Here is a 22,359-nt window from a genome sequence, read left to right as displayed (position 1 = left end):
CATGCCTGATTTTACAAAATAAATCAAGTTTTAATAAGTAAATAAAAGTCCTATAAGTGCTTCTAACACTTCTACAAACCCCCCTGGTCTTGTATAGATTTTGTGACTATAGAATTACGTGTAAAATTTCTGGCACTGGCACAATAATTTAAATGGCAACAAACACATTCAGTCATAAAGGCATGTTTTATTATTTGTGATCATCAAACCTCAAGACTTGATATGAGACTGCATGAAAACTGGGAACGAAGGTAATGACCGGCTCAGTACATTCTACTTTCATATGACACTACGGAGCTGAAAGCATTGCAATGTCAACAACAGGAGTGTACCTATATCTAAGCACCCATCAATTCAAATTACTAAAATAATATTTACAGGCTCTAGACAACACATCCTTTGGAAATGTATATATTAAATACAAATATAAACCATATATTTATATGTATTGCATACATATTTGCTTGTTTCCCCTCAATCTTATCGATTGATCAAACAGTATTTTGATTCATGTTCCCATCACAAGTTACCAAGTGATATGATTCACCTCAAGAATGCCTTTGGGTCTCCCAGAATGCATCACATTGTTCTAGGGATAGCTTTTTGTTAAGAGCGGCAGGATCGTTTCAGCTATTGAACTACATCTATTCTATATGATCCTATCGTGGTCGTCCAATCCCGGACTGCATTTCCAATACAGCTGTAACATTCAAAGGACAGCCTGATCCAGTCCCTTAATAGGTACAAGAGAAAACCAACAGAGGAGCAGACTTCAACAAACAGATGCACAAATACAGCCAACTGAGTGGTGGACACAAAGAGAATGGTTCCAGCTATTGGTTCGGTGTAAGTCGAAAAGGTTTAATAGTGGCTTAAGTGAGAATGGCAGCAGAATCAGATGGTTGGTTGAGTGTGGAAGAGCTCAGTCCACCTCCATCTCTCCAGACGGAGGCTTCGTCTGCTGGTTGCCTTTGCTGTCGGCACCTTGCTGTGCTGCGGGGCCGTTATGTGCCCCGTTGTTTTGGTCTCCCTCTTCTATGGGCTCCTCAGTTCTGGGTTTGGGTCGATTGAGGATAGGATTGCAAACATCCTCTAATTCCTGCATTTAGACGCAAAACAGATGGATTCATGTTTATATAAATCACTTTTTATTAAAGGGTTACTCCACCCCAAAATGAAAATTTTGTCATTAATCACTTACTCCCGTGTCGTTCCAAACCTGTAAAAGCTTTGTTCGTGTTCGGAACAAAATTTAAGATATTTTGGATGAAAACCGGGAGGTTTGTGACTGTCCCATAGACTGCCAAGTAAAATACATTGTCAAGGTCCAGGAAAGTATGAAAAGCATCGTCAGAATAGTTTATGACACTGTTATTTACTTGGCAGCTTATGGGACAGTCTCAAGCCTCACGGTTTTCATCCAAAATATATTAAATTGCGTTCCGAAGACAAACGAAGCTTTTATGGGTTTGGAACGACATGGGGGTAAGTGATTAATGACAAAATTTTCATTTTGGGGTGAAGTATCCCTTTAAATGATGCAGTAGGTTGGAGTGTTGTCAGGCAGTAGCACAATATGAGGATTGTGATAACACATTGAGATAATATTTTGCACCACAACAAACAAAAATAAATAAATTGTAGTTTGCGTCATTAAAAAAAAATCTCAAAATTGTTAATTGTTATAATAAAGCATATTGTCATTACCGTAATGTAAAAAAAAATCTAATTCCCATTACTTTAATGCAAAATATATACAACAAATATTTAATTATACTACAACATATAACTAGACAGAGTCTGTCAAAATAAAAGCATTACTTACATACTGATATTTTAAGGATACTCTAAAATAAAATGTGAAAATTTAACTTTAGTTTGTTTTAAGAATTTATACATCAAGGTTGTTTTTGTTTTGCTGCCTTTTATTTATGCAAATTTAGACAAAGAAAAAAAAATTCCCCACAAATTTTCATTAAAATTTTTTATTTATTGTATTTTTGTCTTTTATTTATTGATTCCTTTTATTTGAAAAAAAAATTCCCCCCTATATATATATATATATATATATATATATATATATATATTTATGCAAATTTAAACAAAGAAAAAAAAATTCCCCCCAAATTTTCATTAAAATAAAAAAATATATATAAAAAATCATTTTCCACACAAATTTTCATTACCATAATGTCAAATATCTCATGACTTAATGCAAATATATAGTGTAAATATTTAAATTAATTTATGCAATCTTTAAATAAAATCATATTACACTATTTTGTCATGATTCAGAACAATGGCAAAAAATGACATAATCATCAGTCATGACAATAAAGAAATTTTGCATGCAAAGTGACTACCTGTCATGAAAATAATATATTTTTCTTTATGCAAAATATAATGTCCTTTTTTAAAATGTAGCTTGGACATGATTTACTCTTATTCATTATTTATTTAAAAAAATGACAGGGAAGAATGTAATTGTGACATGCAGCTTGACTGTATTTTTACTGTGAAAGTGCACAAACCTGAATCTTCTGAATGATCTCTGCTACTTTGACTGCTGGGTCTTGAGCGACTGTGAGTTTGCTCTGGGCGTTCATCTTTGCATTCATCCAGCCTAAAGCTTCCCTCACACTCTTCTCAACAACTCCCATGTCCTCAGCGCTCAGGTGCTGGTAGCGCTCGTCCTGCTGGACAAACGGCAGACGTGACCACAGCATTTAAAGCAGCTCAGCTCCCATTCATTTCAGGAAAATCATTTTCAGTGCTAAACATGATATTATCTTTAAGTGCATCAATACTGATGATGATCATTAATATGAATATGATCAATTCTAATGAATGTAAAAAGTTCTTAAGCATAAATCTGAACAATGCTAAATATTGCTGTTACAAACACAATTAATCTGACGAAGATGTCACCTTGAAATAACAACATAAAGGACTAAAGAAACTGATACAAAGGCAAACACTCGAAACATCTTTTTTTTTAAAGTGAATGTTTTACCCCAAAAATAATGGGAGACATAAAAAGGTACATGAAATAACTTGTAGATGGTGTGTAAAAGTATAAGTAATTAAAGTAAGTAGGCCAGTAGATCTGTGCAACCGAGTAATCCCAAATAAAACCAATTAATGTTTATAAAAAAGAAGGTTGTACATCACTCCCAGGCTTATACAAACGCAACAGGCTAGAACTGTGCTTTCTAGTCACAAAAACAAAAGCTTTTCAAATAATTTTCTATTAACAGAACTATAGAATACTGTCCACTGTGCCATTAAGCACTGCAGCTTACCTTCTGTTTATACACGTCCACCGCCTTCATAAAAAGCTGAATTTTCTTGCCTAGCTCATCGAATGCTCTGGGTCGACCCTCATGCTCTCTGTATCGCTCTTCAATAGGCTCGCCAAACTTCTACAAAAGACAAAGACAACATCCTGCTGTAATAACACATATTTCATGCAAATGAGTTTTTCATTTAACGAACTGACCCAAAAGAAGCACACTGTAGCCTCCTTTCAAAAAAGTTAACTTGTTACAGACTAGGGCTGCACAATTAATTGAATTTCTAATGGTAATTACAATTATAGATTACACAATTTGGCGCAATTTCAAGAAAAAGTCCACTTGCATTATTCTGATTGCTTAAGATGTGTTTTTTCTTTATACAGGTCATCTTAAGGGACTTTTCCCCATTGTTTTTATTTTAGTTTTAGTATAACATTATAATACCATGCATATTTGTACATTTTTATGTTTAAAAAGAAACCAAAGCTATGTATAGTTGACATCAATCAATGTTATACAACTATTCAAAACATCATTCATTTTTTTAATTTAAATTGTGATAATCATAGATATACTTTTAAGATACAAGTGCATATTCATTCAAAAGTTTTTTAAGCTCCAGAGATAAAAACTGAATCAAAGAATTAATAAATGAGATTAATCAAATAATAATATAACTTAATGTATAAATAGAGCAAAATGTCACAACTGTAATGAACATGCATGACCCGAACACTAAAGCACCTACTTTGAGTTCAGACAGTTTGTCCTGATAGATTTCTTTCTCCTGGTCTTCTCCTTCTTCATACAGCCAGTTCTCTGTGTCCTCAAGCATTATGGTGAGTCGGTTACTTTCCTGCAAAGGAAGAACATCCACACACATACATAGTAAGTCTTACCTGAGCTTTATTTTGTTAGCTGAGTACTGTTCCAAGTATAAAATTATTTGATATTTTGTGAACTGCAGAACTGGGGTAGATTATACAGAAAACAAAGCATAAGCTCCCTAGTGTCTTGACTGAGAACAACAGCTCCGGGTAAACAAAGAGATTATGTGCTCACATCTTCAGTGACATATCTCTCGTAGATGCCGCACAGTTTGTCTCGCAGGTCGTAAACATACTCCTCCACAGCATTTTTAGCATCGTTTCTCTCCTTCTCCAGTTTGTCCTGTATGATCATTTTTTTCTGTAAGAGAGAATGCAGTGAATATATATTTACAAACTGGATCATTGTAACTTTTCACACTATTAAGTCACAAAAATTCTCAAACACTATAATTATCCAGGGTCACACTTTATTTTACAATGTTCTTGTTGCATATTACATGTACTTATTATAGTAAAAACAGAAAATTATGCATAATTACATGCAACTAACTCTAAATTAAACCCTAATGCTAACTAATTTTACCCAGTATTTACATATAAAATTACACTGTAACAAGGACAATTCAAATAAACTATAACCTAATATTCAGATTATAAATGAGACTTCAAACATACCCTTGTGAAAAAAACTCAACTGTATTGAATGTTTTTTTTAAAAACTGTACTTGTGAGATTACACTTTCATCACTATCTGTCTTGAGAACATTTTTACAAAGTGGGCTTTGTTATAATAATACTTGAATTGTAATTAAACTGTACTGTTATTCAATATTACATTTAAAGTCAATACATTTGAAATGTTCTAAATTGCAATTGCATAATTACAAATGTGTATTTGCAATATGTATGCAATAACCTTATCAATATCTGTCAGTTTTGGACTAGGTGACATTAGACAAATTTAGTTTTTAATAAAAATGACAAAGACAGGCATTTTCTGCTTTGGAATCACAAGCACAAATGAGTTGTGCACAAAAAGACCAAGAGCGTCAGTATTAAGAAATTTTGTCAATTCATGATTATTTGTTGATTAACAAAAATACAATAACATAAAGCTGTAATGCCTTGTTTAAAGAGTTTTAACATGTGAGATTACACACCATACGTTTTTTTAAAGCTAAAGGATGAACTAGTAAGTGTAGGACATGACTCTAATGTCGCATCACTGACGAAATGATCTACTAATATCTTTTCCCTGAGGTCTGAACTGAGCTCTGTCATGGATATTTAGGGCAAACACTAAATCCCTCATATGAGTTTAGCAACGTGCACAGTACAAGATACAGTTGGTTCAGCTGGCAAGTGTTATAAACAGTAGCTACCAAGAGACAGATATAGTGAGTACATATAAACAAAATGAATTCAGCTTAAAGTGTAAAAAATGGGGCTCCAGTTTGAGATGAGAATCAAAAATGCACTGTTGGGAAAAGAGGGCTGCTTTGAACTGAGCTGAGTTAAAACACTCCGCAAGTTCGCAACTCTCCACGTGTTCTCCAGGGACCTTAGGCAGACTGAAAGTGAATTATGACTTACTTCATATTCAACAAAGTTGTTGAGCACATCTCGATCCAGCTGTCGGGTGGTGTTGGCCAAAATGGGCAGATCAACACTCTTCACTTTTGACTTGGCTTTGCTACTGCTTGCACCTTGATCTTGTTTCTCACCATCCTTTAAGAAAATAAGAAAATTGAAAAGATAATATATACAATTATCAAGAAACAGACAGACAGACAGACAGACAGAGAGACAGAAAGAGAGATAGATAGATATCTTCTAGATTTATATATTAGTTACTTCTATTATATATATTAGATTTATATATTAATTTGCTCAAGCAAGTGGCAAAACATTTAAACTACTTTTCTTAAAATATCACAAACTTACCATTGACGAAACTGTCAGCTCTACTGCCTTTCCTTTTTTTAAACATTTATTACAAGTAGGGGTGTAACCATACACTTGTTTTATCGATGCATCGATTACAAATGCTATATGCCCGGTGTTTGTTATAGCAAACAGACACCGGGCGCGTTTTCTTTCAGAATCAAGATTCACTGATGGAGAGGAAAAGTTAAATAGGCTAATAGCATTTTATTTTATGAAAATGAGAGAAAGAAGTTTTCGCACTGAAAGAGGAGTGATCTCGCGCTCATAGACGTGACAGGCTATATCTGCAGCTAAGCTGAATAAAAAGCAGAATGAACTGATGAAACGTTAAGAAAAAAAACCAAATAAATAAAATTGATGAATGATGCAGTGCTAATTGAAATATAATTTATTACAGTACAGAAAATATAAAGTATATTTTCTACCTTATTCTGTGCAGAAAATTGAAATAATTGTTTGTAGTATATAAAACAATCATAAAATTGCCATTAAAATGATAGATTACAAATGACTGATTATTGTCCAGCAGTGATCCAGCAGTTTGATTTCTTATAGCAAATTCAAATAATTGATAAGCAAATAATTCCTTGTAAAAAAAAAAAAATAAGAAGAAAAAGAATTAGGATAATACATAAATACATAAAATTATTGTATTTGACATTTCAGTCACTTCTGAAATTGTGGCTACACCCCTGGTGTGACAAAATGTTAACTTATGCATAATACTTTTAAGTTCTTTTTTAAAATCTTGGCTTACATAAAATTTTACATTTTACAGCATCTAACAATGGACAAAAGTGTGCTGTTGTTGTTTTCTTACCTATGGTTCTGTAACCATAAAGGCTGCTGTGTAATTTCCCCCTTGACTAAGCATTGAAATAATTTAGGGGAAGCATTTAAATAATCCTGTGAATGCACTTAAAGAATGCAGAATCAAATCGTTATAATCAAATTTAATTGTGAATCGAATCGAACTGAATCGTTCTAAATTTGCAAAAATCATTCTTGAATCGAATCAAAAACCCATGAATCGAATCGCTGTCTACCCAAAGATTCACAGCCCTAATTACAAGCAATCCTGCCGTTCATAAAGAACTTTGCTTTTCTTTCTCCACGAGTGCCATCTTATTGCCTTGTTTATCTAAAAGTGCTCTTTCCCTTTAAACCTAGCCAAAAAGCCATGTAAGGTAAGGTAAACTTTGTGTGTTGACTGTGAAACACAGTAGACTTTATTAATATGCATGTATGGTGTAATTACTACATTTTCGTGTCAATCCATGTTTATATTTACTGAAAACAATGCGCTGTTACTTTAATTCAGTGCTTGCAGCGCAGCAACAGACTCGGTGCGGAATCGATCTCTACACTACTGAAGACTGCTGCCAGACCACAACCGTGTGTGCAGTGTGAACGCTTTCCGTTAACATGAGTGCCGGAAAAAATATGCACCGCATACGCACTGCAAACAGAGTAATGTGAACCTAATGTGAACCTGTCATGCGCGCTGCAAGTGTGCATGAGAGCACGGCCTCCAGGAGAGCGCCCGAGCACTGAATGGTTAAACACAGGCAAAAATTAAAAAGTAATGCAATTTATAATCTTTAGTGACGATGTGACACTGCCTCGATGGTGCAAGCGATTATTCCTGTGTCACCAGTGCAGCTCGCTTATAGACAGAGGCGATGTGTGGTGATTTGAAGCCATTGGCGTATTTTGAGAGAGAAAGAGAGCCCGCGGTGATTCACTCCCACTGTTTTTGAAGTTACTTCTCACACAAGGTTTTCAAATTACTTTATAAGTTATTTATTGAAGAAATATAGCATTATAATTATTTAACCCACGCCAGAGAGAGACTACGATGGTGCCGCTGCATTTCGTGCCAAACCTCTCACGGCAGCGTCATGAGCTTGAGATCGGTATTTTGAGATTGGCCTTTTTAGAGACCGCCGATCAATCATCCCAACATGATTATCGGCCGATAGTGATCGGTAGCCAATCAGTCGGAGCACCCCTAATAGATAGATAGACAGATAGACAGACAGATGGATAGATAGGATAGATAGATAGATAGATAGATAGATGGTTATATGGATATATTGATAGATAGATAGATAGATAGATAGATAGATAGATAGATAGATAGATAGATAGATAGATAGATAGCAATAAACAGCATGTGAGAATTTATTTGCATATATTGTCAAGGTAAATTGTACCTTACTACCAGGGTTATTCATCTTTTCCTCTTCAGTGGGCTGTTCTCCTTGGCCTTCCTGGTCCACCTGCATTTTATTCTATTAACAAAAGTGTAAACACAGCATGAGTGATCTGGTCCCGCAGCTTCACTGTCCACCAAATTAATTTTTAAAAGCTCACAGTACTGAATATATTTGCTTGTTTTGAATATTCTTCATAAACGAGGACCATTGTGTCGCATTCACAAAACAAACAAATAAAGCCTTAAAATGAATGACAAAGCATGTAATAGAGCTGAGGTATGCTGCTTTAAAACACCTTTAACTGTATTCATGTATTATGTATTATTAGTTTGTGTAGCCTTGTGCAATAATCTGTCTTCCATTGCATACTTGAATACTACATACTGATACATTTACTAGTGTTTGATATATTTACTTTCAGTTTCTGAAATTAGTACTTTTTCTAATTTCTAATTGTTATTTATTCCACAATGATGAATTAAATTGATTTAAAGTGACAGTAAGGACATTTATAATGTTGCAAAAGATTTGTTATAAATGTACATGTTGTACTTTTAAACTCACTAATCAAAGAATCCTGAAATATATACATCAGATTTACCTAAAAATATTGATAATAGCATTGATAATAATATCTAAATAATAAGAATTATTTCCACAACAATAACAATAACATTATATAAAGAATAATTCAGCTTTGCCTTCACAGGAATAAATTAGATTTATACAGTTTTATAAAATTATCTATACAGTTATTTTAAATTGTAATAATATTCCTTAACATTATGTTTTGATCAAATAAATGCAACCTTGATGAGCGTTCAAAAACATAAAAAATCAATACCAACCAATATTTGAAATGGTAGTGTATTAGATTTTTTTTCTAAATACAATCTGTTATTTGGGAACATTGATTTTAGGCTTCTCATATTTTTTTTTTTTTAAATCAAAATTTTAGACAAATATAAATTATGCCTACATGTGTTACATCTTGCATTAGCTTCATACAGTGCACAGTATATGTACTGATTGATTGATGTTATAATTGTACCTGACCAGTAACTTACCTTCCAGCATATTAAGATATTTTTGGTTTTGGCCTAGTTTAAAAACTGCTGTGCCAAATTACAGCTGTTGATGGCATGTCAGAACCCTGGTAAGCTAAATAAAGTAACCCCTAATGTGAGAATGACAGTCCTCCTCTTCTAGGACAGAGGTGTCATTTTCAGTGCCAAACGCAGTGAGCTTAAATTAGTGACAAAGAGCAAAAACACTCTTCTGGTTAGAACCCTAATGCTGTGCCTGTGTATCTACTCATGTTTCAAGAACAAAGAAAGTCATTCAGCTTTGGAACAAGAAGACGACAAAATTAGCATTTTTGGTTGAACTAATCATTCAGGTATTTCTCTTGGCAGTCTCATCATCAATGGAATTCAAAATTCCACAAACTCAGAATTAGATTCATTTTAAATTAAACTTATGTATCTAAAGAATGAATACATTTTGCCAATCAGTGTCTCCTACCTGTTCCTCAGGCCTGCCCTCATTCTGTACAGCCGGTTCTGTGTCCATCTGCACATCCTCTGCCTCTCCTTTCTGCTTCTCTATCAGAGAGGCACTGGACACGCTGAAGATGCCGTGCATGTTCACACGCACTTTCACCTTGACCTTTGAACTGCCCCCATCAGGCTGCGGCATGACATTCTGTATGGTGAAGCGGCCTGACCGCAAGAGGAAAAGCATGCTAATCAGAATCAGAATCAGATAGTAATACTTTTAACACTTTCTTTCAATCGATCCACATGCAAAAATGCCACCAAAATGAACAAAAATGTCCCCCAAATTAAAGATGGGGAAAAATTGTCCCTGCACAACTAAACTAAATCTATCACAACGATAGTGATTGAAGTGAAATGTGAAAATGAAGGAAAAGTGTTGAACAAATCCTATTTATACAGAAAATAACTCTGTAAAATTACTAACAATATCTATAAAATAAAAAATTTGGCTGTTATTTAAGTATTATCGACACATTATAGTATTTCTCATTTTTTTATACAGAACAATACTGTATTATTTATAGGGTATTTTTCTTAAATTACATAGAAATGTATATAGAATTATAAAAATAATGGCGATAATAATAACTAAATAATGTTAGTATTACAAAATGGTCAAATGATTTTAAAATTAAGTAAAATACCTTTACAGAAATTGTTTTATAGAAAATAAATTCTGTTAATTTACAGGTATTTCCTAAACTAGCAAACACCTTCACTTAAAAAAAAAAAAAAATGGAAATAGGTTTGGGGAAAATATTGCCACACAGAGGAAAAATTCATTTCTGACCCTGCCATATGGGGAGTGTATTAGGCCCTCACACACTCACACAAGTATGAAGAGGGAGTATGATGTGAAGGGAATTAGAGCTTTGGGGACGTCATGTCTCAGTCCTAATTACCTGGCTGGTAGGTGTATTTTGACACCTCTGTGACACTCCCCTGAGATTAGACCTACCCTAACCCACTTCAGTTAGTGTGTTAAAGATATAACAGGTGCTCGGACACAATGGATCACAATGCCAAGGGCATTCTTAATCAAATGAGGCCATGAACGACTATTTAAGGGTCCCCTGGGCTTTGCACCAGAGTGATTAGTTCTCATTTTGGTCGTAAATTAGGCTAGAGCTGACTAAAACTCAAAGTGAATCATTCCAAACTGATTCCTATAGAAGTTTAAATAAAGTCTGGTTTAAGAAGGCCATTACAGAATGTAATCAACATGATACTGAAGATGCCACACAATAATACCCACCTATTCTGCTATCCGGATAGGGCAGCTCATGTGGAGAACTATAGAATGCTTCCAGGTCAAAAGGTTCCTTCTTGTGGAAGGTGATGGCTTTGGAGAAAGGTGCTGCATGGTTCTTACTGTACACCTCACATTCCCTGAAGACGAGAAAGATTTTCATTCTTAAGAGTCACAATGAAATCAAAAATAACATTTCGTATTTCTTTTGTGGAATATTTATGATCAATGTTTTTTTTTTGTTTTTGTTTTTAATTCATGTGCCCTCATAATCTTTAATCAGACAAGTTTCAATATCTCCCCCAAGCAACTCACGTGTGCAAGTTTCAGCAATTAGCAAACAAAAATGATGTACCAATCATTAACTTTTTTCCTTATTTGTTTCATTTCTATTTTAATTGTTAGTAGAAATTACTACAACATTTTTAAAGCCAAAAAAAAAAAAAAATTTTTAAAGGCATTCAAATTCTTGATAACATTTTCTAAAAACATTTATTCATTTATTTATTTATTTTTATTTCATTTTTAATTCTTTTTTTTCTTTCTTTCTTTTCTTTTAAACGCCATACCAGCTTCTAAGCGAGAATGAAGTGCAATCAATCAAAGGAAGACTAGAAAAGATGTTTAAAATTTATTTCCTCTAGAAATCTTAGAACCATGTTCGGATTAATTCTCTTTTTTTATTAAAATATTAATACTTAAATTAACATGTATTTTAATATTTAATGTATTGTGTTTCAAAAATTAAGCATTACAACATTATAATACTACACTGTACAAAGTGGCAAGTTATTTCTGCCTGATTTAACCCATAAAAATATATTTTGTTGGTAGAAATTAATGTATTAATTCACTTATGCAGATTCAGTGATGTTTTTTTTTTTTTTTTACTTAAATTTTTAGGTTACTATTTATATATATATATATATATATATTTCACTTATGCAGATTATATACTATATATATATAACTATTTATATATATATATATATATATATTAGCTTTATAATTTAGCATATTTATAGAGTTGACAGTTCATGTCAAAAACACATCCCACACATTTACATTTGAAAATTGGGCATGTGACACTTGCTATTAAAAATAGGTTAATATATGGATACATTTATTGTTAAGATTTTTATAAAGATAATATATATATAAAAAACCCCAGCTATGCAATTAAATACACTATATATTTTTAATTTCCTGACTAAAATGTAATGCTGCCACACTGCTGAATTGTTTCATTGCTACTGTACATGGCTGCTTTCCAGTGGTTTTCAGCACATTACTATGCATCTGTTAGGATGATATGGTTGGTTGCTAGGTGCTTGCCTGTTGGTCTGTATTATTTTCTCATGCCTACATGGCTTGGGTCCCTTCTGCCATGTAAGTCTTTTTATGGCCCACCAAGTGCAAATCAAATTGTGATTGCCAAGAAATTTAATAAGCCTCATGATTTGATGCATCATTCATTGGATCGAGTTATTCGCTGATTCTTGAGGTTGGTGGTTTGTTCCAAATCCTGAACTTTAAGTTATGCTTTGCTTTGTTATCACAACAAATAATCACTTTGTAAAGAGAATTATTGGGACACAATATGCTTAATTCAGATACCTGCACTGGATTCAAACAGTATAAGGGTTTGAATGTGAAGGCTCTTACCCGACACTTTCATCTGTCGGAGAATTCCAGCGAAGAGTAATCGGGAAGGGAACTGCGTCTGTAATGGAGAACTCTCGGACTTTGAAGGCTGGAGACAGGATTGCACATACCACAAACACACACACACATACACAAAAAATAAACATTTATGATATACAAGCAAATGCAGTTACATAAGCTGTCGCAAAAGGGTAAGAGTGTAAGGAATCAGAGACAGCGTTGCATGGTAATCCATGCATGCATCACACAGATTTCATCTTGTTTCTACACCTCTCCCACAGACTCCCCAGGGAACTGGCACAAGTATTGTTCAACTGTTCTGTATCACACTCTCACACCTCTGCTGTTTCTGTGCTGACATCTATAATGCCTGTTATCGAGGCCATTTTAAGTGCTATTGATGGATTTGTTCAGATTATGGTCTTTTTTAATAGGGCTTAATGAATTTTATGTCTTACCTATTATTATCTTACCTAAAGACCTATTATGCCCATTTTAACAATATGTAACATAAGTCTCAGGTGTCCCCAGAATGTGTCTGTGAAATTTCAGCTCAAAATACCCCATAGATCAAATGATATATTATTTTGAAAATGCCTATTTTGAGTGGAAGCAGAACACTGTTTTCATGCATGTCTCTTTAAATGCAAATGAACTGCTGCTCCCCGCCCCTTTCTACATCACGAGGGGATCGAAATCTGAGCGACTCGTTTTTTCACAAGTTTGCAGAGAAAGGCCTACCAAAACCAAATAACTGGGTTGTCCTTTTTCAGGTTTTCTGGGTTGGTGGATGCATTGGGGAACTGATTATGGTACTGAAAAAAGTCAGATTTTCACAATATGTCACCTTTAAGAGTCTGTTTTACCTGTAACGCACATCCGCGTGCCACAGCCTCATCTGCGTTCAGTGTGGTGCTGATGTCTTTACCGAAGAACTTTGAGATTCTCTCCTTTGTGGCCGGGATTCTGGTGGCTCCGCCCACCACCTCAATGGCATAGATCTCGTCTCTGCTAAGCTCTGTACCAGGACGAATGCAAATTAGCAATGGATTTAAATTGTACATCTGTGGTGACTGATTCATTGGTGAACTGGGCCATCGGCGGCTGCTTACTTGATTGTTCCATGGCCGATTTCAACGGCGCCTCCACTCTCATCAAGAGATGAGCACACATCTCTTCAAACTGAAGCCTGTGTCCAATCACAATGACATGTTTCTGCTCAAACCATCAATCCAACTATTTTCTATTAAGCCTGAAATGCTTCATTTGCATATATTTCATTTCCCAACACTTTGCACCTACTTATAACAGCCAGTAACAATTCTAGTATTTACGAAAGAGGTTATGTGGACGTTAAGGTAAAGGTACTTCAGTTGTTTTCACTCTATGTTAATTTTAGGGCCAAACTTTAAAAATAATTGAATTACCTGTTCATTTTCCCATGGACATCAATGTCATTCATGAAGCACTCGATGTTGAGAGGGAGATCAGAAGAGTTTGCACTCATGAGTTTCTTCAGTTTCTCACACTCCTGATAGAGCCTTAGAAGAGCTCTTGGGTTGTCTTTAACATTGAGTTTGAAACGGTTTTTGAAATCTTCGCAGAAATATTCCACAAGCATTTCATCAAAGTTGCGTCCGCCCAAATATGGGTCAAATGCTGTAGCCAACACCTGAAAAAAAAGAAGGGTTTGATAAAAACATCTCTGTGAAGGATTAAACATAATTCTTTGAAGTAAACATATCCCATTAAAAGATATGAATAACACAGACCTTCAGTTTTCCCTTGTTAAAGGAAGCAACAGAGACTTGATAAGATGAGTGCCCAATGTCAACAAACACAACATTACGGGGTTTCTCCTCTGGGTTTGGCAAGTCCTGTTTATAGATGCCGTAAGCCAAGGCCACTGCAACAAGAATAGCAAAAAATAATAACTTGTGAAAAGGCCTTGTGGACTGTAATAATAGACAGAGGTGAGAGTACTTCTAAAAGTCATCCGTCAAAATATTCAGTTAACGTTTTAAACAACAATTCTGTATATCTGTTTTACTATTAACATCAATGGAAGCCAAATAAAGCACTTCAGATGGTCATTATAAAAAAAAAAATTTACAAATTAGCACAACGTCACCACGATTTAACACTTACAATAAGTGGCCATGATTTAACTAAAACAAGGGAACAAAGTAGAATTGCTGGTTACTTTGTTCTAATTCATTACCTTTTTGGTTAAACTGCTGTGGTTCAGTGGCTTTTGGTTAGATTTCACTAAACGAGTGAATTAATAAAACATGGTCACAAATTAATGGATTTTTATGCTGTGTTCCATTTGTATTCGGAAGTTTCAAATTCCGAGTTTCCAGTAGGAACTTTTTAAATAGAACACCCTCCCAAGCCAAGAGTTCCGACTTGGAAGAATCGCAACAACTCCAAATTCAGAATCGAATATGTCTGTTCAGTGCATCAACATGTTGTTTATTAACACTTATGTTAGGCGGTGTCTCAATAAACTCAGTGGAGCACACAGTACTATCCAACCTCTATTTGTGGACATGATACTATGACATTATCTGTGCAAAATACCACTTTTTATGTATTTTTAATTGACTGGTATTGTTAACAATCGTCTTGGTTTTCTGACTTCTCTACTGGAACACGGTCCACTTGGGCGTGACGTGATTCTTTGATTAAGAATTTGTGGCCACAATTTCTATTTATTCCTTTTTAAGATACATTTTTACTTTTTTATGATAATAACCAGCTGATACATTATTCCTTACTAATTTTGGCTGGTTTCAAACTCCTGAACATTAAATAGCCTATTTATGATGACGTATTTTCTGTAGTAGTTAATATCCTGCTTGAAATTGTTGCCATGAAATAGCTGAAGGAGAAGTTAGAAGTAAAAAACACTCTACACAATTATTAAAACCACTTGTGAATAACACAAACAACTGTTTAGTTACACTGGCCAACAGCATTATTACTGCAAACAGTTACTCTGTCGAAGATGTTGAAAATGACTAAGAAAACATCATTACACAAGGGAAAGAAAATGTTATCACTTGATTCATGAATCATGTTTTTGTCAGTCATCACACATTAATTTTGCTTCCGCAACACCCTCACACATTCAGCTAGATCAGGGGTTTGGCATCCTAAGAAGGGGTTATTATTGTCATGACAGCAATAACGAGAGAGAGAGAGAGAGAGAGAGAGAGAGAGAGAGAATGTATTCATATTATATTTAATGTTTATTCATTTTATTTAGTCATTAAGAGTTAATATCATGATGAAATCACTAACACATGTACAATATGCCAATCAACTTTTACAGTAAATCTGCATAATAGTCATGCAGCCTGTTTTATGTAGTTAAAAATGAGATTTGTGTAGTTAGTTTTTCAACAACATGCAAACTGTAAAAAGTGGTCCCTTGCATTTGCTACTCTTAAGGGATAGTTCACCCAAAAATGAACGTTTGCTGTTAATTCACTCACCCTCAGCTCACCTTTTTACATAATCCATGAGAAACCATGAAAACTTTGATTTCGCCCCTTCATTTAAGCTCTCGGTTCAGGCATGCTCATATAAGCAGCTCGTCTTTGGCCCAAGTCTGAACTGTTTCCTCAGTTCCGTTACTGTTGGAGGAACTGAAGCACTGAATGAGCTAGCAAAAAACGGCATCATAGGACCATATTATTTTGGAATTGTGGGTCATTTTGAGTCACAGTGACTGTCAGAAAACATCCGAAAGTGGGTTTTGAGTAACTTGTAAATCAATGCTGCTTTCAGAAGGTTCTGTCTGGTTCAGTTCAAAAGAATGTTTTTTTTCACAAACCGGACATCTGAGGCTTTGGATTTCAAATAATTATGTTGTAAATAATGTTGTGTTTCTTGAACAGACGAATCATTTTGCTTCAAAAGAACTTAAAATATCGTCACAAGCCAAAGGTATTAATTTTATGTTTCTTGCGTATGATTTATTTTTAATTTTTTTGTTTTTTGACTCTCACGTGGTGGTTGACTTTGATTTGAGTTTTAGAATTGACAAGGGTTTCTGTTTATGTATTCTTTCTACTAAAGAAAAAAAGTCACATACATGTAAATTAACAGCAAATTTTCGTTTTTGGGTGAATTATCCCTTTAAAGAGCTATTTCTGCCTGATATAATGCATAAACATTAGTTCTGTTGGTATAAATCAATGTATTAAGGTTGACTGATGAATTTTAAATAATATTTTTTATAAAACCAGTTAATTTGGATGCTCCCATTTTTAGGTTATCTTTTTCTTTTTAGTTAGATAATGACAACATAAAACTACAAAATCAACAGCTTAATTTTGCTGACCTGCTGTTGTGTCATTAATCAGCCTCAAGCAGTTCAGCCCAGCAATCTGAGTTGCATCCATCAGAGATCTCCTTTCTACATCCGTAAAGAAGCTGGGGACCTGGAGAAAAGCCAAAGATGTCAAAGAGATGACAGCAATGTCAAGAGCCCTACTGGAAATATGCTAGGTTCAATGATTTAGAAGCACTCACAGATATCACACAGTCCACCACAGGCTTCTTCAAGGCGTGCTCAGAAGTTTCTTTCAGCTTGGTGAGCAACATGGCAGTCATCTGCTCGATGGTAAACACCTTGTCCTCATTCAGATAACGTACCTGTGAGAATGCAAATGTAAGACAATCTCTAACATTCTACAAGTTTCATTGGATTCCTGAATCATTTAATATGCACACAACTATTCATGTTTTTTTTATGCATGTTTTGCATGTTTTTTGTCCAGAACAACTTAAATTTTGGCACGGTGATCTACAATAGCAAAACAATTTTCAAAGTGATGGCAAAACACAGTTTATCACCTTTATTCCAGTGCTTCCATTGTCCAGTTTGTGAAGGCTGTAAGGCAACTTGGATTTTTCCCCTTGAACAAATTGGTCATCGAACGCTCGACCGTGAAACTTCTTAAAGCCGTGAACTGTGTTCTTAAAGTTAGTTATGATCTGTAGGGGGCATGTTTATTGGTTAATATCCTACCTCATTTTATGATTAGCAAACATTTCAAATGTTAATAAATTAGAAAGCATGAAATCAACAGCATTTCGTACCTGACTTTTAGCAGCATTTCCAATGGTCCGATTTTTAGAGGCCAGAGAAATGCATGCTCTGTTGGAAAAGATGACATGTTCATAAATGTACCATACATTGTGATGACACCCTCCGTATTTTATTTGCAAACTGATGCAGTATAGAACATGGATGTGCAGGGTGTGGATCAGCACCTTGGACAGCGTCTTCACTAGCGCTTATCACAAGTCTTTTCTGAGTTGCATACCATGTTATGGTGTGAAATAAGCTTTTGAGATTCGAAAATGCATATCAAGAATGTGTGATTTCTATAGTAGCAATTAATATGTCAACATCAGATACGATACTGTGTGAAATATTAATTCACTTTCATAGAATGCATAGAATGAGACGACAGGATGTTTCAAACTCATTTTCAGATCCATCTATTGGAGTCACTACCAGAGAGAAAATGTTTAATAGATAGATAGATAGACACACTGTAAAAAATGACCGTGAAATTTACAGAAAAACTATGTAAAATCCATACAGAAAAGTATTGTAAACCCCAAAACATATTTTTTTTTGTTTAATTCACAGTGGAATTTTGTAAACTATTAAACATAATATTTTGTTATATTTACAATAACAATATGTGATTGTAATCAAAATTATTTGTTAAAATTACAAATTATTGGTATCAAAAACAGAGAAATACTGTAATACTCATAACAAAAACAATTTTGTTAATTTGACATGCAAATATTGTAAAAACTAAAGTTTTAGTCTGTTGTTTTTAAAAATACAAATAAAGTATGTATGTCACTTTACAAGTTTATGCTGTAGACTAATTTTAGCATGATTGATGAAACGATGCAAATTGAGGTAATACATTTTTTTCCACAAAAAATAAAAATAATTGTGAACCTGAGAGGTTGCCCATCTATATATATAAAAATATGGCTACAATTATAATAATATTGTTTTTTTATAATTTAGGCTATTTGTTTGTAGCATATTGTACACTGTAAAAAATAAGTGTCATTTTAACTGTACAATTTTGTAAAAACGCTATAAAAAAAAGTGTTAATAGGTTAACAGTAAGTTCCTGTACTATATACAGGGAAAAACTGTAAAAGATCTAACCAGACATTTCATGTAATTTTACAGTAAAATGCTGTTAATTTTACAGTTTTTAGAAATAAAAAAAGAACAAATCAATGTATAATTTACAGTCAAAAACTGTAAACTGATATTCCCAGAATTCCCTGTGTGACGCTCCACATTTGAAAGTATTTTGTTTAAATAATCATGTTTTTTAATAGTTTTTTTGTTATCAGTTGTACATTTGGGCTTTATGTTACATCTTCTGCTGTTTAATGAAAGTTTATTGAATTGTTTAAGTATCGTGTGTCACCATGATGGTGTTTTGTGTTTGCATGAATGACTTTGTGCACCTTCTATATATTAATATAAACTTCTGCTTGTGGCGAAGCTACTTGTGATGAACTTCGATTCTTCATGTGGCTTTCTCTTTTACCACCTGCATTATTATGGTGGTTGTCAGTATGTTAAAGGTACAAAACAGATTTTAATAGCAGTGTGCGTTGTTGAATTTACTGGTTTACATTCAAATTTTCTTTTCTCTTTTAAACAGTTTTTATACTGTAAAATTTACAGTTTTTGGCCGTAATTGTGTTTACAGTTTTTCTGTATTTTTTACAAAAGTATTCTGGCAACCACAGCTGCCAAAATTATTTTGTAAAAACTACAGACTTTTTTTTACAGTGTACTGTAAAATTTACAGTTTTTGGCCGTAATTGTGTTTACAGTTTTTCTGTATTTTTTTACAAAAGTATTCTGGCAACCACAGCTGCCAAAATTATTTTGTAAAAACTACAGACTTTTTTTTACAGTGCAGATAGACAGATAGATAGATAGACAGATAGATAGATAGATAGACAGATAGATAGATAGATAGATAGATAGATAGATAGATAGATAGATAGATAGATAGACAGACAAACAGATAGATAGATAGATAGATAGATAGATAGATAGATAGATAGATAGATAGATAGATAGATAGATAGATAGATAGATAGATAGATAGATAGATAGTTTGATAGATAGATAGATAGATAGATAGATAGATAGATAGATAGATAGATAGATAGATAGATAGATAGATATTTTACAATGATCTATGTAATTTGAGGTCATTTTCTAAAAGTCCCAAACATTTCCTTTACAATTGTGGACTTGTTTAACTCATAACAGGTAAAATACATAAAGATAATTCACCCAAAAAAAGCTTTGAAAATCTGTACTTGGATAAAAGGGTCTGCCAAATGCATAAATGTAAAATGTAAATGTTAAGAAAGAAAACATCCTTGCTATTGATTGATTGGTTTCATGTTATTGACAAAAATTTGTAACACAGCTGTAAAACTTTATCTCTTCCTTCTCTCAGGATATAGCCTAGAAACCATTTTTAATAATATTTTTATTATATATATATTTTATGTGATGTGGTGTGGTGTTTTGTGTTGTTGTGTGGAGTGTTTTTAATGGATTTCAGTGCAAATGTTGCCATATTAAAACCGATGGCAGATTTGTAGGACGTGTGGTGTCCCATTGTATTTCAAGAATCAGTGTAATCTGTAACTAGTGCTGCAGGATAAACTGAGGATGCGCTACACTACATAATTAGATTTGAGTAAGCACCGCAGTGACCCCCTACAACAGCTCAGTTGTGATTCCCTTTCAGACCGATTGTCCAAAACCGACTCTGTGAAACATTTCCAACAAAACATCCAGTTTTTACAGCATTTTATTTTGACTGCATGTGCTGCCGCGCCCAAACGAGAGAGTGTGGATTTGTCGACCGAGCGACCTGCACGACTGCGCGGTCACAGTCTCGCGGATTCACCCCACGAAGGGTGTCAGAGTAAACCGTTCGCGTGCAGTGAAATGCCACAAACAGTCATTCTAATCCATTTCACAAGCGACTGGATGTGCGAACTACGCCGTGCATTGTCTCTTATTCACATTATCAAATCAGGACTTCGGCGTTTTAGTGATAATAAGATAATTAGATAAATTAAAGCACAAAACAGCCTTCTTTAGCACTGCTCTCAGACGCGTTTCAGGGCGTTGCAAACACTGATAAGACTCGCACAGCGGTTAAACTGATAGCACTTGGTTAATGGAGATGCACGGAGGCTTAGCATCTTTCGGACAAAGTCGCAGGAGCATAATGCACTGGATCGGGAACACGGCCAGCTAGGCAACAGCAAACGTTGCGTAACGACACACAGCATCATTTTACAGGGATGGCAGTGCTATACTTACGGAGTGCATCTGTCACTGTATTCGTTTGCAATGGTTTCAATGCCGCCGCTCCTGGCAACAGCGATGTAACAGTTCTGGAAACCCACATCAATTCCCACCACAGACATGTTCAGTCCTTATTTCTTTATGCTCAACACCTCCGATCCAGTTTTGACAGCGCAGCTGGGTGAGAACACAACACCCCTATTCTACAGTTATGTGCACTAGAAGAATTACTCGCTATTATGTAAGTCGGGCTTTTTATAGATAATTCTTCCTGTCTAATCTTAGCAGAGAACGCTTCTACTGCATTCTTGCAGCCTCCACTGATATTGTCAACCGGCGATGTGGGTAAACCTGCGCATTTGTCAAGAGACTGGAAATCAGGCAAACCCCGCCCACGGACGGTTCTGATTGGCTACTGGACGCCAACCAGCGGTTCGATTGGCGCAGCATCCCAGATAAGGACGAAGAATCTAGAACCTGGCGAGAGAAGCTCGCAGTTTTACGTCACTGGGGATGACCGTGCAGTAAACGACCTCAGGGTCCATCACTGGATGTGGTGATGAAAATAAATAAATAAACAGGAATTATATTAATAATAAAAGGATATAATTAGCACCGCCGTCTTTATAATCGAAAACATCAGACTGCAGGTGATGGGAGATTATTATTTTCATGTTAAAGGCGTTGCCGAATGGCTTTATTATTTGGTGATTAAAATACAGGTGCTGGTCATATAATTAGAATATCATCAAAAAGTTGATTTATTTCACTAATTCCATTCAAAAAGTGAAACTTGTATATTATATTTATTCATTACACACAGACTGATATATTTCAAATGTTTATTTCTTTTAATTTTGATTATTATAATTGACAGCTAAGGAAAATCCCAAATTCAGTATCTCAGAAAATTAGAATATTGTGAAAAGGTTCAATATTGAAGACAACTGTTGCCACACTCTAGTCAGCTAATTAACTCAAAACACCTGCAAAGGTCTTTAAATGGGCTCTCAGTCTAGTTCTGTATGCTACAGAATCATGTGGAAGACTGCTGAATTGACAGTTGTCCAAAAGACGACCATTGACACCCTGAACAAGGAGGGCAAGACACAAAAGGTCATTGTAAAAGAGGCTGGCTGTTCACAGAGCTCTGTGTCCAAGCACATTAATAGAGAGGCGAAGGG

General features: G+C 34.6%; 1 protein-coding gene across 2 annotated transcripts; it reads right to left on the bottom strand.

Moving 5' to 3' along the window:
- Nucleotides 1–167: 167 nt before the first annotated feature.
- On the bottom strand, nucleotides 168–21,542 carry LOC109107222 (heat shock 70 kDa protein 4L-like). Of its 2 annotated transcripts, none has more exons than XM_042742800.1 (19): nucleotides 21,191–21,542; nucleotides 17,878–17,935; nucleotides 17,632–17,772; nucleotides 17,308–17,430; nucleotides 17,117–17,216; nucleotides 14,538–14,671; nucleotides 14,193–14,437; nucleotides 13,878–13,954; nucleotides 13,632–13,783; nucleotides 12,766–12,872; nucleotides 11,107–11,240; nucleotides 9,817–10,013; nucleotides 8,290–8,367; nucleotides 5,720–5,854; nucleotides 4,359–4,484; nucleotides 4,045–4,152; nucleotides 3,303–3,422; nucleotides 2,532–2,693; nucleotides 168–1,099 (listed from the first exon to the last, which is right to left on the bottom strand). In XM_042742800.1, the coding sequence occupies exons 1-19, from the start codon at nucleotides 21,295–21,297 to the stop codon at nucleotides 923–925; spliced, it is 2,481 nt and encodes an 826-aa protein (XP_042598734.1). In that variant the 5' UTR covers nucleotides 21,298–21,542; the 3' UTR covers nucleotides 168–922. The 2 variants fall into 2 exon arrangements, with proteins under 2 accessions (XP_042598734.1, XP_042598733.1); XM_042742799.1 differs by having other exon boundaries at nucleotides 2,532–2,696; nucleotides 21,191–21,541.
- Nucleotides 21,543–22,359: the final 817 nt, after the last annotated feature.

This window comes from Cyprinus carpio, chromosome B17, assembly GCF_018340385.1.
Source record: "Cyprinus carpio isolate SPL01 chromosome B17, ASM1834038v1, whole genome shotgun sequence".
Lineage (NCBI taxonomy): Eukaryota > Metazoa > Chordata > Actinopteri > Cypriniformes > Cyprinidae > Cyprinus > Cyprinus carpio.
The sequence above is the reverse complement of the archived record's forward strand: the minus strand, read 5'-3'. Positions and strand labels throughout refer to the sequence as shown.